This window comes from Astatotilapia calliptera, chromosome 3 (assembly GCF_900246225.1).
Source record: "Astatotilapia calliptera chromosome 3, fAstCal1.2, whole genome shotgun sequence".
Taxonomy (NCBI): Eukaryota; Metazoa; Chordata; class Actinopteri; order Cichliformes; family Cichlidae; genus Astatotilapia; species Astatotilapia calliptera.
This window is the reverse complement of record NC_039304.1, coordinates 43193541-43209152: the sequence shown is the minus strand read 5'-3', so window position 1 is coordinate 43209152 and position 15612 is coordinate 43193541. Positions and strand designations below refer to the sequence as shown.

General features: G+C 40.9%; 1 protein-coding gene across 1 annotated transcript in view; it reads left to right on the top strand.

The window, feature by feature from the left end:
• Positions 1-8413, top strand: part of LOC113010147 (NLR family CARD domain-containing protein 3-like) — a 29301-nt gene extending 20888 nt beyond the window's left edge. The window contains exons 13-16 of the mRNA XM_026149053.1: positions 40-213; positions 2479-2652; positions 7484-7530; positions 7706-8413. Coding sequence (XP_026004838.1) covers positions 40-213; positions 2479-2652; positions 7484-7530; positions 7706-8232 — 922 coding nt within the window. The 3' untranslated portion in view covers positions 8233-8413. The remainder of the gene's footprint in view (positions 1-39; positions 214-2478; positions 2653-7483; positions 7531-7705) is intronic.
• Positions 8414-15612: the final 7199 nt, after the last annotated feature.

The following is a 15612-nucleotide window of genomic DNA, read 5'->3' as shown; positions in this document are numbered from 1 at the left end:
CAACACTAGAGGTTTTGTCTTTTTTTTTTTGTCTTTCAGATTGAATGGCTGCAACCTCTCAGACAGAAGCTGTGAATGTCTGTCTTCAGTTCTCATCTCCCAACCCTCTAGTCTGAGAGACCTGGGCCTGAATGACAATGACTTGCATGATTCAGGTGTGAATCTTCTGTCTGCTGGAGTGAAGAGTCCTTTCTGTAAACTGGAAACTCTCAGGTCAGAATTGACTCCACTAATGAACATTCAAAATCTGAATTACATCAGTAAATAAACACCTTACTCAAGTAGAACTTCTCAAATTACCTTTTAACTAATTCGAATGGTTCTGTAAACTGCCATGTTAATATATATGTTAGTCTCACATATGCTAGACTGGATATTTTAAGTTTCATCCCAAAATATCACACAGATGGTATTTGAACCATAGTAGAATTCAATTAAATTGAATTCAGTTTTATTTATATAGCGCCAAATCACAACAAAAGTTGCCTCAAGGTGCTTTATACTGTAACGTGAAGAGTTTACAGTAATACAAAGGAGACAGAGAAATCCCACCATTCATATGACCAACTATGAGCAAGCTTAATATCAAAAGTGGAAAACTCCCTTTTAACTGGAAGAAACCTCCAGCAGAGCCATTTTCTAGTAGACACAGCCATCCACTATGAGTGCTTTAGGGGTTAGGACATGAAGACAGGACAAAGCAGAGATGAGATGCTGAGACCACCCAAGTGGAAGCCTTCTGCCACTTAGTTACACTTAGAAATTCTTTCCCAAAAAATTATGAATAGAATCAATGACAAAACACACCCCTGGCGGAGTCCAACACCCACTGGGAAGGAGTCCAACTTACTGCTGGCAATGCAGACGAAGCTCTTAAAATAGTTGTATAAGACCAAATGGCTTATATCAGGGGGTCAGAAAGCCCATACTTCTGAAGCACACAGAATACTCCGAGGGACATGGTTGATTCCTTTCTCCAAGTCAGGAAAAAAATGTAGGCTGGTTGGGCAAACTCCAATGTACCCTTAAACATCCTTGGGAGGGTAGTTGATGCAGTGTTCCTCGACCTGTATTTGGTGCACACCCTCCAGTCCCCTTCTTGAAGATGGGAACCACAACCCCAGTTTGCTAATCCAGTGGTCCCACCCCAGATCCCCACGTAACATTGTACAGGTATATCAACCAAGACAGTTCTACAACATCCAGACCCCTCAGGAACTCAGGGTAAACCTTGTCGGCCCCAGACTATGCTATTGCAGACACGTCCGTGTGATTAAGGAGGTCCTCAAAGTATTCATTCCTCCACCTGACATTATACTCAGTTGAAGTCAGAAGTGCTCCACCCATGCTCTGCACACTGCAAGGACTCCTTCTTCACCAGTGTCCACCACCTGGTTTGGGGTTTACCACCATGACAAGCACCAACCTCAGCACTGAAAGTGCTGAACATGGTCCATTCGCTTCAATATCCCCAGTCTCCCTCAAAATGCTGCCAAAGCCCTGCTGAAGGTGGGAGATGAAGATTTCATGGACCAGGGCCATTGCTAAGAATTTTAGCAATGGCCCTGGTCCATGAAATCACCCTCACTTTATGTTTAGGTGTGTCAGATCTGTCCAGCATTATTTTCTGCCACCTGATCCAGTTCACCACCAGCTGGTGATTAACAACTCAAAATGACTCAGCCCCTCTCTTTGCGCAAATGTCCAGAACATACACCCACAGATCAGATGGTACAATAAAAAATAAAAATAAAAAATAAAAAAATGCCACTGACTTGTGGCCGATGTTGTACTGGAGGCACAAACCCCCATCTTTTAACATGGTGTTCATTATGGACAAACTTTTGTATTCACAGAAGTCCAGTAACAGAACACTGCTTTGATTCAGGTCAGGCAGCCTTGATCACACCCCTCCAGGTCTGATTGTTTTTGCCCCATCATCATTGAAGTCTCCCAGTAAGACCAAAGAGTCCCCAGGTGGAGTGGCTTCAAGAATCCCCCCACAGGGGCTCCAAGAAGTCTGGATACTCTGAAATCTTGTTTGGCAAATAAGGGCAGATAGCAGTCAGGACCCATGGGTCTGCTGGTCTGGTTCCAGAGCCCACATTGTGTGTTGAGGTGAGCCAGAGTATATCTACCTCTGGCCTCACACAGTCCTTCCCCACCAGACACACAACCCCCTCCACCAGGTGGAAATTCTCAGGGGTGGAATTCCTCGGTCTAACCTCACCAATATGCTTCAGGAAGACTCGTTAAAAATCCTCATAAACCTCAACAGAAAACCTGCTTTTTCTCTGTGTAAGCCTGGTTGCGATTGTTGTTTCTGCTGGTCTCATGTTGATAGTTGGTAGTCTTCACAATGATAAACAGTGTTTTTATTAGTATTTTGAATTGTATTAACAGACTGATACAGGGTAGATAGTGCATTCTCGTGCACCTTCAGTGAAGGGTTCACAGATGTACTTGTTGTGTCTGCAGTCTGTCAGGATGTGTGATTGCAGAAGACAGTTGTACATCTCTGGCCTCAGCTCTTAACTCCAACCCATCCCACCTGAGAGAGCTGGACCTGAGCTACAATCATCCAGGAGAGTCAGGGATTAAGCTGCTGTTGGCTGGACTGAAGGATCCACAGTGGAGGCTGGAGATTCTCAGGTATGGAGAAAATGTCTGAAAGAGGGGGAAGAGCTGGAAACATTTCCTGTGTCTTTCACTCCCTTCCGGTTTTTTTCATGCAGATGTGACATGAATAATCAGACATGGAGGAATATTTTCCTTTTTCCAAGAAGAACTTCTTGTTTGTTTTATGTAGATGTGAAACAAACAAATAGAGATGCAGAAACATTTTCCATAAACTATATCAAGAGATATTCTTGCAGGAGGACAAGAAGAAGAAATTCTTCAGAAGCAATAATTAAAACTGTCTGATTCTCCTCAATTAGTCATCACGTTGAGAACCTATTGTATGTTTAACTGTACAGAAGAAAAAAACCTTTAATATCTGTAAATTGAAGGCAAAGAACATATGTAACCTATCTTAACAGAGAGACTGGAATCTTGTGTATAAAAGAGGAATGGTCACAGCTGGAATATAGACATAGCTAAGTCCAGTGAAGTGGTCTGCTTTAAACTAGATAAAAAACAATAATGGTCTTAAAAATATATATATATTTAAAATAAAATAATTAAACATACCAACAGAAAATGCATTTAGCTACATTCTGGACTCTGTTTTCAGATTGCCATAGCTAGAAAGCTGATTGGAGACTGTAACATGCCAATCAAAGTTTTTGCATCCAAGTCCGTGATTGGTTGGTTTTATAATCATAATCATAATCAGAATACTTTATTGATCCCTAGTTGAAATTATTTTTGGTTACAGTGCTCCAGTATAAACAAGCAGTAACAAAGACAGTAAACTAAGTAAGAATAGCACAATATATACATGCATATATATACATAAAAGTCCCTTATTAACAAATAGCTAAAAAAGGAAGAACATGTGCAAAATGGGTGTAGCTATTGCAGTAAACAGTGTGTTAAGTGGATGAGTTGTACAGGGAGATGGCCACAGGCAGGAAAGATTTCCTGTGCCGTTCAGTGGTGCTTTTCGGTAATCTCAGTCTCTCACTGAGCGTGCTCCTGTGACTGACCAGCATGTCATGGAGTGGGTGGGAAGTGTTATCGGCCACAACAGAATCATAGAAAATCCTGAGCATTTTCTGGCAGATGTTGAAGGACCTCACCTCAAAAAATAGAGATGACTCTGGCCCTTCCTGTAAAGTGCTGTGGTGTTTTTAGCCCAGTCCAGTTTATTGTCAATGTGTACTCCAAGGTATTTATAGTCCTCCACAATGTCAACACTGACCCCCTGGATTGAAACAGGGGTCAAGTGTTTCCTGGTCTTCCTGAAGTCCACGATCAGTTCGTTGGTCTTTGCCACGTTGAGCTGCAGATGATTCTGCTCACACCACGTGACAAAGGAGTCGACCACAGCCCGGTACTCTGTCTCATCATCCCTGCTGATGCATCCAACCACCGCAGAGTCATCAGAAAACTTCTGAAGATGGCAGGTCTCTGTGCAGTGGCTGAAGTCTGTGGTGTAGAGGGTGAAGAGGAAGGGGGAGAGGACAGTCCCCTGTGGTGCCCCTGTGTTGCTGATCACCTTGTCAGACACACACTGTGGGAGACGTACATATTGTGGTCTTCCTGTCAGGTAATCAACAATCCAGGACACCAGAGAAGCATCCACCTGCATCGCTGCTAACTTATCACCCAGGAGGGTCGGCCTGATGGTGTTGAAAGCACTGGAAGAGTCAAAAAACATGACCCTCACAGTGCTCGCCAGCTGGTCCAGATGGGTGTAGACACGATTGAGCGGGTAGATGATGGCGTCCTCAGTTCCGAGACGAGGCTGATAAGCGAACTGAAGGGGATCCAGATGTGGTCTTACTATGGGTCGCAGCTGGTCCAGGATGAGTCTTTCCAGGGTCTTCATGATGTGGAAGGTCAGTGCCACGGGCCTGTAATCCTGGGGGCCACTGGGACGTGGCGTCTTTGGTATAGGGACGAGGCATGATGTCTTCCACAGCACTGGGACCCTCTGCAGACTCAGACTCAGCATGAACAGCTTGTGAAAGTCTCCACACAGCTGGGGGTCACAGGCCTTAAGGACGCGGGGAGTCACGGGGTGGCTGTAGCTCAGGTGGCAGAGCAGGTCAGCCACTAATCAGAAGGTCGGTGGTTCGATCCCAGGCTGCATCCTGGCTGCATGCCAAATATCCTTGGGCAAGATACTAACCCCGTGTTTGCCTACTGGTGGTGGTCAGAGGGCCCGGTGGCGCCAGTGTCCGGCAGCCTCGCCTCTGTCAGTGCGCCCCAGGGTGGCTGTGGCTACAATGTAGCTTGCTATCGCCAGTGTGTGAATGTGTGTGTGAATGGGTGAATGACTGAATGTAGTGTAAAGCGCTTTGGGGTCCTATGGACTAGAAAAGCGCTATACAAATGCAGGCCATTTACCATTTACTCCGTCTGGTCCAGCAGACTTGCCTAAGTGGAGTCTCCTCATTTGCATCCGAACCTGGTATTGAGTAAAGGTGATGGGTGGGGGAGGGGTGTCAGGACTGTCACAGGAGGCAACAGTGCTATAGGGCTTTGAAGTTGATGTCACGCCGCAATGTATTGTGGGAGCGCGGCGTCATTTTCTGGGTCCACAAATCAAAACAAACACACTGTGTTGGAACGATGATGACAAGAAACATGCTTAAAAGCAGCTCAAAAGAAAACGGACAGTATAGAGACCGATTGCGTCCAGAGGCGAAGCAGCAGTACTTGAAAAAAATAGAGTGCATCGCAAATATGGACCCATATGAAATACTTCAGTGGAGTAAAGACCCAGACGACTTACTGCCACTGTCCTACCCCAATATCTTCACGTATCTTGTTAACCCTAACCCTCACGTTCGGATTTCTGAGTGCCCCATGTGAAACGTTGGTACCCAGTCTGGATTTGTTTGATCCATTTCATAGGCAGGCTTCCCTACAGTTGTGCGAAAGAATTAGCGAATTGTTACATAGCACGTATGTCTGCACAGTCACTCAATTATATGTTTGTTGGCAATTTCTACAACCTCCGAGAGCCCCAACGATAATATTATTAAGCTATAAAGAGTGATATGAACATATATAGAACTTACCAAAGTGAAAATGTCTGGAGAACACCAACAGATATCAGGACATGGAAGCAAACTGGATATCAGCTCGTCTCACGGCTGCTATCCAGGCAAGACACCTTCGTTTTGTAAGGTCCGCCATATAAGCTCCCTCATGTTGCTTTAAGGTTGGGAAAGAATAAAAAGACAAACCCTTTTTAAGCTTATTCCCGTGTCGGTCGTGCGATCAAACGTTGCAGCCGACCACACAGCAAGGACGAACAATGCCTTTTTTGCTTGCGCTTTGTTTGGACCCGGAAAATGGCGCATCAGGCCAAAATCCTTTCCACGCCAATTCCTGTGACATCACGCTCCAAAGCCCTATTTGAAGAGAGAGGCTGGCACAGTGGTGTGGCTCTGGATTCCAGGCTGACTACAGGTGAGGTTGTGGGGGTGGGAGCAGACACTGCAGTGTCGAATCTTTTGAAAAACGGATTCAACTTGTTAGCTCTATTCTCACCTCCCTCAGCTCCCCTGCTGTTGGTTGGCCGGAATCCAGTGATGGTCTTCATGCCCCTCCACACCTCTCTCATGCTGTTCTGCTGGAGTTTCCACTCCAGCTTCCTCCTGTAATTGTCCTTAGCCTCTCGGATCTTGTCCTTTAGTAACAAGAAGTTTGCTTACATGGGCAGATTGGCACATAAGCACAGAAAAGAGATGTGTAAAAGCAAAAGACATTGTTCATTCTCGAGTGAGTGAATGAGTGAGTGAGTAAGTTGGGGTGGTGTGTAAGGGGATGTTTTCTCTCTGATGGATAGTCTGGATACATTCAATTCCTATGTTGGTCACTTTTGAGTGGGAACATGTCCTTTAAAGCACATATTAAAAAAAAATCTAATACTGCTTCCTTCGATTTGTGCTTCTATTTGTGCAATATCTCTAAAATTAGAAACCTTATGTCTTAGAGTGATGCTGAAAAACTAGTTCATGCATGTATTACTTCTAGGCAGGACTACTGTAATTCGTTATTGTCAGGGTGTCCTATAAACTCACTGAAAAGCCTTTGGCTTCCCTTAATCAATTCTCCATTTTGAAATACTGCTTCAACGTGTTGAATAATCAAGACTCATCTTATCTTAATTTTTTTCAATTCAATTTTATTTATACAGCACCAAATCACAACAACAGTCGCCTCAAGGCGCTTTATATTGTACGGTAGATTGTACAATAATAGATCCAGAGAAAAACCCACCAATCATTTGACCCCTTATGAGCAAGCACTTTGGTGACAGTAGGAAGGAAAAACTCCCTTTTAACAGGAAGAAACCTCTGGCAGAACCAGGCTCAGGGAGGGGCGGGGCCATCTGCTGATGCAGGGGGTTTCTTCTTGTTAGAAGGGAGTTTTTCCTTCCCACTGTTGCCAAAGCACTTCCTCATAGGGGTCTTTCACCTGATAAATCCTTCAAATCCTACATATACATAGAAAAACTGAATACCTTTAAAATGAAAAAGAATATCGCTACTAAAATATAAAAAACATTATCTTCAAGTTAAAAACATTTTAAGACTCAAAGTTTAAAGTCTTCTAAAGCCATTGGAAAATAACTTTTAAAGTTTTAATCAGTCATATTTCATTTAATACAGTGGTGTACTGACAGATCCAGGATCAGTCCAAATCATCAGCAGTTTGATCCATGTATAGATTGAAGTATATTTGTGAAAATGTTGGACTGTTCCTTTATCAGTGTCTAACATTGTGTGAATGAGAGCCATGTAATGTCCATGTGTGCATGCTGAAAGAGACTGTGCTGCTCTGACCCCCCTCCTCCTTTCAGGGTGGAGCCTGCTGGAGTCCGATGGTTGAGACCAGGTCTGAGGAAGTGTAAGTGTGTTTTTAATGGGATTCATAAAAATGAAGCAGCACACATTCAACCATCTTCAAACTGTCACATCACTCATTCACATCTCTGATGTCAGGAGTCATCATCAAAGTGTCAATCAATGAACAGATGATGGATCAATAACTGCAGCTGGATTGTGTTTGTTCTCTCCATCAGATTCCTGTCAACTCACAATCGACAAAAACACAGTTCACACAAACCTCCAACTGTCTGACAACAACAGGAAGGTGACACATGTGAAGGAGGTTCAGTCATATCCTGATCATCCAGACAGATTTGATGTTTGTCAACTGCTGTGTAGAAATAGTCTGACTTGTCGCTGTTACTGGGAGGTCGAGTGGAGAGGAGACGTTTGTATATCAGTGAGTTACAGAAATATTGGAAGGAAAGGAGGAAGTGATAATTGTGTGTTTGGAGGAAATGATCAATCCTGGAGTCTGATATGCACTGATGATGGTCCTCATTCTGTCTATCACAATGACAGAGAAACATCCATCTCCTCCTCCTCCTCCTCTGTCTCTAACAGAGTAGCAGTGTATGTGGACTGTCCTGCTGGCACTCTGTCCTTCTACAGAGTCTCCTCTGACACTCTGATCCACCTCCACACCTTCAACACCACATTCACTCAACCTCTTTATCCTGGGTTTTTGGTGGAATCTGGTTCGTCAGTGACTCTGTGCTGAGTTGAGTGTAAAGAGCATCTTTCTGTTAGAGAAATAATTTGACTGTTGAACAGATAGTTTACTCAGAAACACATTTCCAGATTAATGGATTCTAACAGTTGATGTTTAAACTGTTATAAATGATTCTTTGTAAATCCCCAAAAGTTGATTTTGTTCATCTGGACGTAGCGTTTTCAGTGTGAAAAAACGTTTCGTCACTCATCCAAGTGACTTCTTCAGTCTCATCTGACTACAGGTTTCCCCAATTTTATAAACCGTACATTTGCATATTAACTGAAACTAGCACCACTGAACGAACAATGTGCTGTGATGTCAGTTCCTTGATCTTTAATATGCACATAATAACCACTGATCAAAGCTCATTGATCAACAACCACTGATCAATGACCATGAGTCCCATTCACAGAGAGTTGGGGAATGGCTACAATCACAGCACTGTAAGGTGGCGAAACATGTACCTTTAGGCCCCGTTCTCGATTCAGAGATGGTCTCTCCCTTTTAACGTAAATGGCCTTCTTAACTCCCCGCTCAAACCAGCGTTCCTCCATGTCCAGGATGTGTACATCCTCATTATTGAAAGAGTGTCCACTGGCCTGTAGGTGTAAATAGACTGTGGAGTCTTGACCTGACGAGGTGGCTCTTCTGTATTGTGGTCAAAGGAGCTTGGAAAGAAAAGCGTCTGGAATTCTTTAAGTTGCTTGAAGACATTTTACCTCTCATCCGAGAAGCTTCTTCAGTTCTAGGGCCAAATTGTGGAGAGTCCCAGATATAAGCCCTGTGGGAGTGTTCCCCCCAGAGAGGGACAATGGACCCCCTAATGATCCTCTACCTAATCACATAAGCCAAGGTGTGAAAATGGGTGTAGGTCACAATCAGCCAAGGTTTCGGGTGAGATCATTCTATATTGTGCCATCCTCTTAGCCAGAGTTTAAGAGGAAACATTAAATACCGACACATCAGCTTTTTCCCCCATTACTCATGGAAATCTCACAGTCTAAGAAGGCTAACCTGTCACTTTTCAAATCCTCCCTGGTGAATTTGATGTGTCGTCTACGGAGTTTATGTAATCCGTGAATTGTGGGACATCCTGAGATTTGATTTTCACCCAGGTGTTAAACATACCTGAACCAATGACTTGGTGGTGTTCCAGGGTTGGATAACAAAGCCCTCTGTTCCACTTCCTCAATGTACAAATTGGCCACAATGGGTGAATCTGGGGAGCCCATGGCAGATGAACAGAATCCAATTTTGGGGTTTTATTTACCTGGATGAAGGAAGCATCAAGACGATTCCTTGTAAACTTCTTCCTCTTCAGTCCTTTAAAGATGGAAGCTACCATTATTCCAGGACCACATGTTGTTTTTCTGTCTTTTTACACTCAAAGCTTCACAGTATCTTGTGTTTTTCTGAAGCTCAGTTCACAACCAGCTCCTCGGCATTTTCAACAAGTCTGAGCTCATTAAAATTAATCCAAATGTTTGATTTCTTTTTCTTAATGGGATGTTTCCAAGCTCCCCATGCTCTTACTGTTTCACTCATTGTTGGAAGCTCATCATCTGAAAATGTTTCAGCCAAATAAGCTGAATATATTGGCTCAATAGTTTTGAATGCAGTTCTAAGCAGCATCTGATTGTATTGAGTGATCATAGTGCATGCGGCTTATCTAGTAAACAGCAAAGGCTTCAATCCTCATTTGAAACTTGTGTTGTGTTTTTTCCCATCTTGAACAAGAACATGGTGCAGGTTGTTGGTAACAGCTTGGTTATCAGACTCAGAAACATGTAAAAACATGTGTATAGCACTGCATATGTTGTGTATCACTTTAGTTTGTATGAAATATGAAAACTATCAAAAAGTGTCCTGGTGAATAATCTGCTGGAATTTGGTGACAGACATTCAATTTGCTTTGATGTAAAACTTTAAGATGCTGTTTCATTGTTATGATTTCTGCTCTGAATTTTATAAAACACTGCATTAAAAACAATAAGAAAGTGATGTCAAATTGAACTTTACATGAAGATGACAATATGCAAACATTTTTTAAAGAATTCACAGTGTGACCATTTCTCTTTGACGTTTTTGACATTCTCGTAATTTTGTTTTTTGTTGACATGGCTGGGCAAAAGTACTATTATGCTTTCATCTTTACATAATCATCTCTTACATATATTTTTAATAACATACTTATATAAAATAATAATACATTTTATTTGAGGGTCACCTTACAGAGAGAAAAGATATCAGTAAAAAAAGTTAAAATACAAAAAACAACAAATGACAACAAAATACAAATACACAAGATTTGACAACAAGTAAGATCTGTATTAAAGCGAGTAAGCCAATTTAAACAAGTAGGTTTTAAGCTGTGACATAAGTAAGAGAAGGAAATGTATATTTCTTAAGACTGAAGGAAGTGAGTTCCAGAGCTGAGGAGCAGAGCAACTGAAAGCTCTATTCCCTTTAGTGACAAGACAATCAGAAGAAACAACAAGATGAGTGGCAGATGAAGATCTGAGAGAGCAGGAAACTGGTGATATGAAGCACATCACAGAGATAGGGAGGGGCAAAGTTATGGATGCACTTAAACATGAGAACTAAGATTTTAAAGTTTAATTTCTTCTATGGGCAACTAGAAGAAGAATTGGGGTTATATGGTCTCTTAAGGGAGTACGAGTTATGACCTGAGCTGCAGAATTCTTAAGAGTTGAAGTTTAAGTTCATGGAGGGACTTATTGGGGAGACCAAAACACAGGGAGTTGCAATAATCGATTTGGGAATTAATAAGACTATAGGGCTTTGGAGTTGACGTAACGCTGCAGTGCATTGTGGGTTCACAGCACCATCTTAGAAGGCCAGAAATCAAAACAAACACACTGTGTTGGAAGGACAACTGCCAGAACCATGCTTAAAATCAGCTCAAAAGTCAAAGGACTGTATTGAGACCTTATCTGCTTAGCAATTTTATTAAAAACTTTTAGATACCTTTTTTCATAGTCTAATCTTCAAGGTGCTTCACTCGAAGAACACTCTCTGTGTAATCGGTACCTAATTTATAGCCAAAGTATTCACTCACCGTGTCTTTACTGTTTCGTTAGCTTAGCTTAGCTCATAGCCAACTCACTAGCAGCATGACTAGCAGCTGTTCCCCGGCAGACCAGAAGCAGCTGGGAAAAGAGGGCGGCTGGGTGACGGTGAGGAGGAAGCATAGTCCTAAACAGAAGCCCCAGGTACACCACCAACCTGTTCATGTGTCTAAACGTTTTTCTTCCCCACTCGGCGACACACCTGCCAGGGGTCAAACTCTGGTAATTGGTGATTCTGTTCTCAGACATGTGAAGCTAGAGACACTGGCAACTAGTGGTGCAACGGATCAAAAATCTCACGGTTCGGATCGGATCATGGTTTTAAGTCATGGATCAGATCAATTTTCAGATCAGCAAAAAATAAAAAAATTAAAAAATTTAACATTTACTTATTAACTTATTTAAGTATTTTTTGCCTATTAAAAACATTCAACTTAAGACATTTTCCACGCAATTATATAAAAACAAATAAAGGTGCGATATAGGGCAGTATAGGGCTTTGTATCTAACACTCTGCTGTATTGAGTGGTCATGGTCACGTAGCTTTCCGTTGACCTGGAGGTCCACCCATTTGTAGTTGGGCAACAGAAGATGCCAGGGACAGTTCAGCCATAACTTTAAACTTTTCCTGCTCATACACGCCTGGGTACGATCTTGTCACTGAAGTGGACGTGCAACGGGATATCATAGCGTGGCTCAAGCACATTCGTTATAGTTTAAACTCTTTGTTTTGCACAAGGGAATACAGCCTCCCGTCTGCAGCTAAACATCCCAGTAGCTTTTGTAATAGCTGTTGGGTCTGTCTAGCACAGGCCCACCTCTGGATTGAGACAATTTAACTACAGAGCAAAAGCATTGAACACCAAGTAGGCAAAGTTCCTTATGGTACTCATACATGAGGGAGACTTGGCTAGAGCCAAGTGTCGTTCCACCCACTTGACCTCCGTCAGACTCTCAGCCAGGTTCCCCATAGCACTCCTTTTATTGTGGTTACATGAATATGTAGTGCTTTTTTTTTTTCCTTTTTTTTTTTGATATTTTTTAATAAACAACCTATAAGAACACAAATAAACCAAAATAAACAAATAATCAAAAATAAATAAATGGGTGTACCATTGTTACGGATTCAAATATTGGGGTGGATACAAGAGGAAAAACCAAAATAACAACACTGGTCCGGACGGGTTGAGTCAAACGATGATTTAATGAATACACGCATGGGAGATGGACACCGTACGCAGACAGCATCAGATCTCACCTCAAAAACCACACAACAATTGTTTTATGAAATCAGGGTATTAGAACGCCCCCTCATGTGTAAGGCAGGTACAATACAATCAATGTTGACTACTTTTGACACAGCAAAGGAACATTTTCTCCATCTAGAGGACAGGCACTGACTCCCACTTATCTCCTGTAGCCAACTGTCCCTTATGGAGACACAACATTGCAGCTACAAGGTTCTGCAGATTGTTAAGTTGATCTGTGTGTAATGCTCTGAATCAGGTATGTAATATTAAATTAATGTTGTTTAATCAACTGCCACTACTTAAAACTTAACAAAAGATATAACTGAATAAAAGATCACAAAGAATAACATGATATCAGTGTTATGTAAGCGCGTGCGGCCCTCTATGGGTCACTCCACTCCATAGATCAGCCACACATCGCGCTGACTGTAGCTTTTAACCCTTATTAACTTGAGCACAACTCTATAATGAGCAACAAACTGCAATATGTCTAAAAATGATCATGGTTACACCTGCAATGAAAGATCATATGACTATTCTGACACCTGTATATAGAAGATCAACCTGAGGTTATACCAATCACTGTAATACAAATGTTAATGTAATGTCAAAAGCTTCAATAAATGTTTAATGCAATGCTTGTTATATGATTCTGATGTAATAATAATGCTGATGCTAAAATAACAGTAAAACACCCCCTTTTATCCCACACCATCTAGTGTGTATATACATATATTAAACACACACACACACACACACACACACACACACACACACACACACACAAACATATATATACACATATATATATATAACCACACACACACACATACGTACACACATACATATGCACATATACACCCATATACATACACATACATACATACACATACCTACGTACAAACGTATTCGCCTATACACTCATACATACTGACATATACATATATACACATAACAATTCAGAAATATGGCATACATAATTACAGAGATTCAAACTAAATCGGGTCTCCTTGACAAAATTTAATGTTTCCATTTATCCCAAATATCATTAAATATGTCATATTGGAGTCTATTAATGAAGGTCATTCTTTCCATTTTAAACAACCCATAAACAATCTCATACCAGTCATTTAGTGATGGGATTTTCACACTTAGCCATTTCTTAGTAATAGTCTTACGGGCAGCCAGACTCAGAATACCATACAACAGCTTGGACATTTTATCCACATTTACTGAGTATAAATATCCAAACAAAAGTTCATCCCAATTAAAGGGGAGTTGCATACTAAAAATGATCTGTAACTCAGAATGAATGAATGAATGAATGAATCGATTCCCCAAAAGTGTTGATTAATGGGCAAGACCAAAACAAGCGGAAGTGTTTTATTCCTTGGGCCCCACAGTTTCTCCAGCAGCTAGAATGATTAGAGTAATGTTTACTTTGTGCAGGAGTAATAAAAAAACCTACAGAGACTCTTCCAACCAAACCATTAGAACTAGAAATTCTCCACTGAAAAGCACACTGCTGATACCAAATGTCATTTGAAATTGCTGTATTTGTTTCCCTTTCCCATTTTTTTTTTAATGTAGGTAGTATTCCGCTTCTTAACCTCTTGTAGATCCTTATACAATCTAGAAATCACCTTGAGGCCAGGGTCTGCCTGGTAAGCCTTGACAAATATATTCAAAACAGGAAGAGAGAAAAGATCTGTTCTCTTAGGTATAAAGTTATGTAGGTGATGCCTGATTTCAAGAAACCTAAAAAAATCCATTTTGCTTAACTGGTATTGATCTTTTACTGACTGGAAGTCCCTAAGAATTCCCTTATCATAAAACATACAATATGCCATTAAGCCTTGTCCTGCCCATTTTTTATATCTTACATCTAACTTATTGGGTAAAAAATCTAAATCAATCTTAAAATCCTGGCCTCTTCATTCCAATCATTCTTATTAAGAATTTGTAACCAAAAAATTTATAGGCAAGTTAATCCATTGATTTCCTTGATAAATTTTTTTAATAAGTGTTCCTATCCCCTAAACCTGTCTGAATTGGAAAATCTCTTAAGGCCACTGTTTCTGTTTCTATTTCTTTCCATCTTGCTTGGTAGTCTACATTACACCAACACACTAATATCCTCAATTGAGCTTAAGTATAATAATCTTTCAAACATGGGAACCCAAACCCCCTTTGTCTTTAGCCAACTGGATAGTTTGGTACTTAATCCGTGGTCTTTTCCCTGCCATATGAACCTAGAGATTATGTTGTCCCACTCCTGAAATTGTTTTGTTTTGTTTTTGTTGTTTTCTTTATTATTTAAATATAAGTTAAAATGTGACAACAAAGAAAATGTAAAAAGGCAAACTGTTATGTTCAACAGCTGTCCCAATAAAAGAGATAATAGTAAAATAAAAAAAAGAAATTGTTTATCAGTTATTTCAACTGGGAGTGTTTGCAGATAAAGGATCCAGGGCAAGATATTCATTTTAACTGTATCAATACATGATTCAAAATTTAAAAATGGTGCAAAGTTCCATCTTTTAATATCCTCATTTATTTTATAACACAAAGCATTACAATTTGCATTATATATTTTAGAGAGATCTCTAGTGATATTTACTCCAAGATACTTCATCTGCTCCGACTCTCGGTTCAAATTGACTTTAGACTTAATTTCCTGATTTGGCTTATAATTAAAAGTTAATATCTGAGTCTTCGATATATTTCGTTTATAACCTGATAGTGAGGTAAAGGTCTCCAGAAGTGATAACAGCTTGGGAAAAGTAACATTTGGATTTGTCAAGTAAATCAAAATATCATCAGCAAACAAGGAAATCTTGTGCTCTCGACCCATGAACTTGACTCCAGTAATATTGCTTTGTATAACACTTTGACTCTCTTTGAATATACATAGGTTCATTAACATATGACGTCTACATACACACAAAGAGTACCTTGCTTGTGCGTTGTGTAAGTGTGTGTGTGGTCAGAGTGTGACCCCATAAAGACTTCCCTAAACCTGCTGGTCTGGAAGTCCAGCAGTTCAT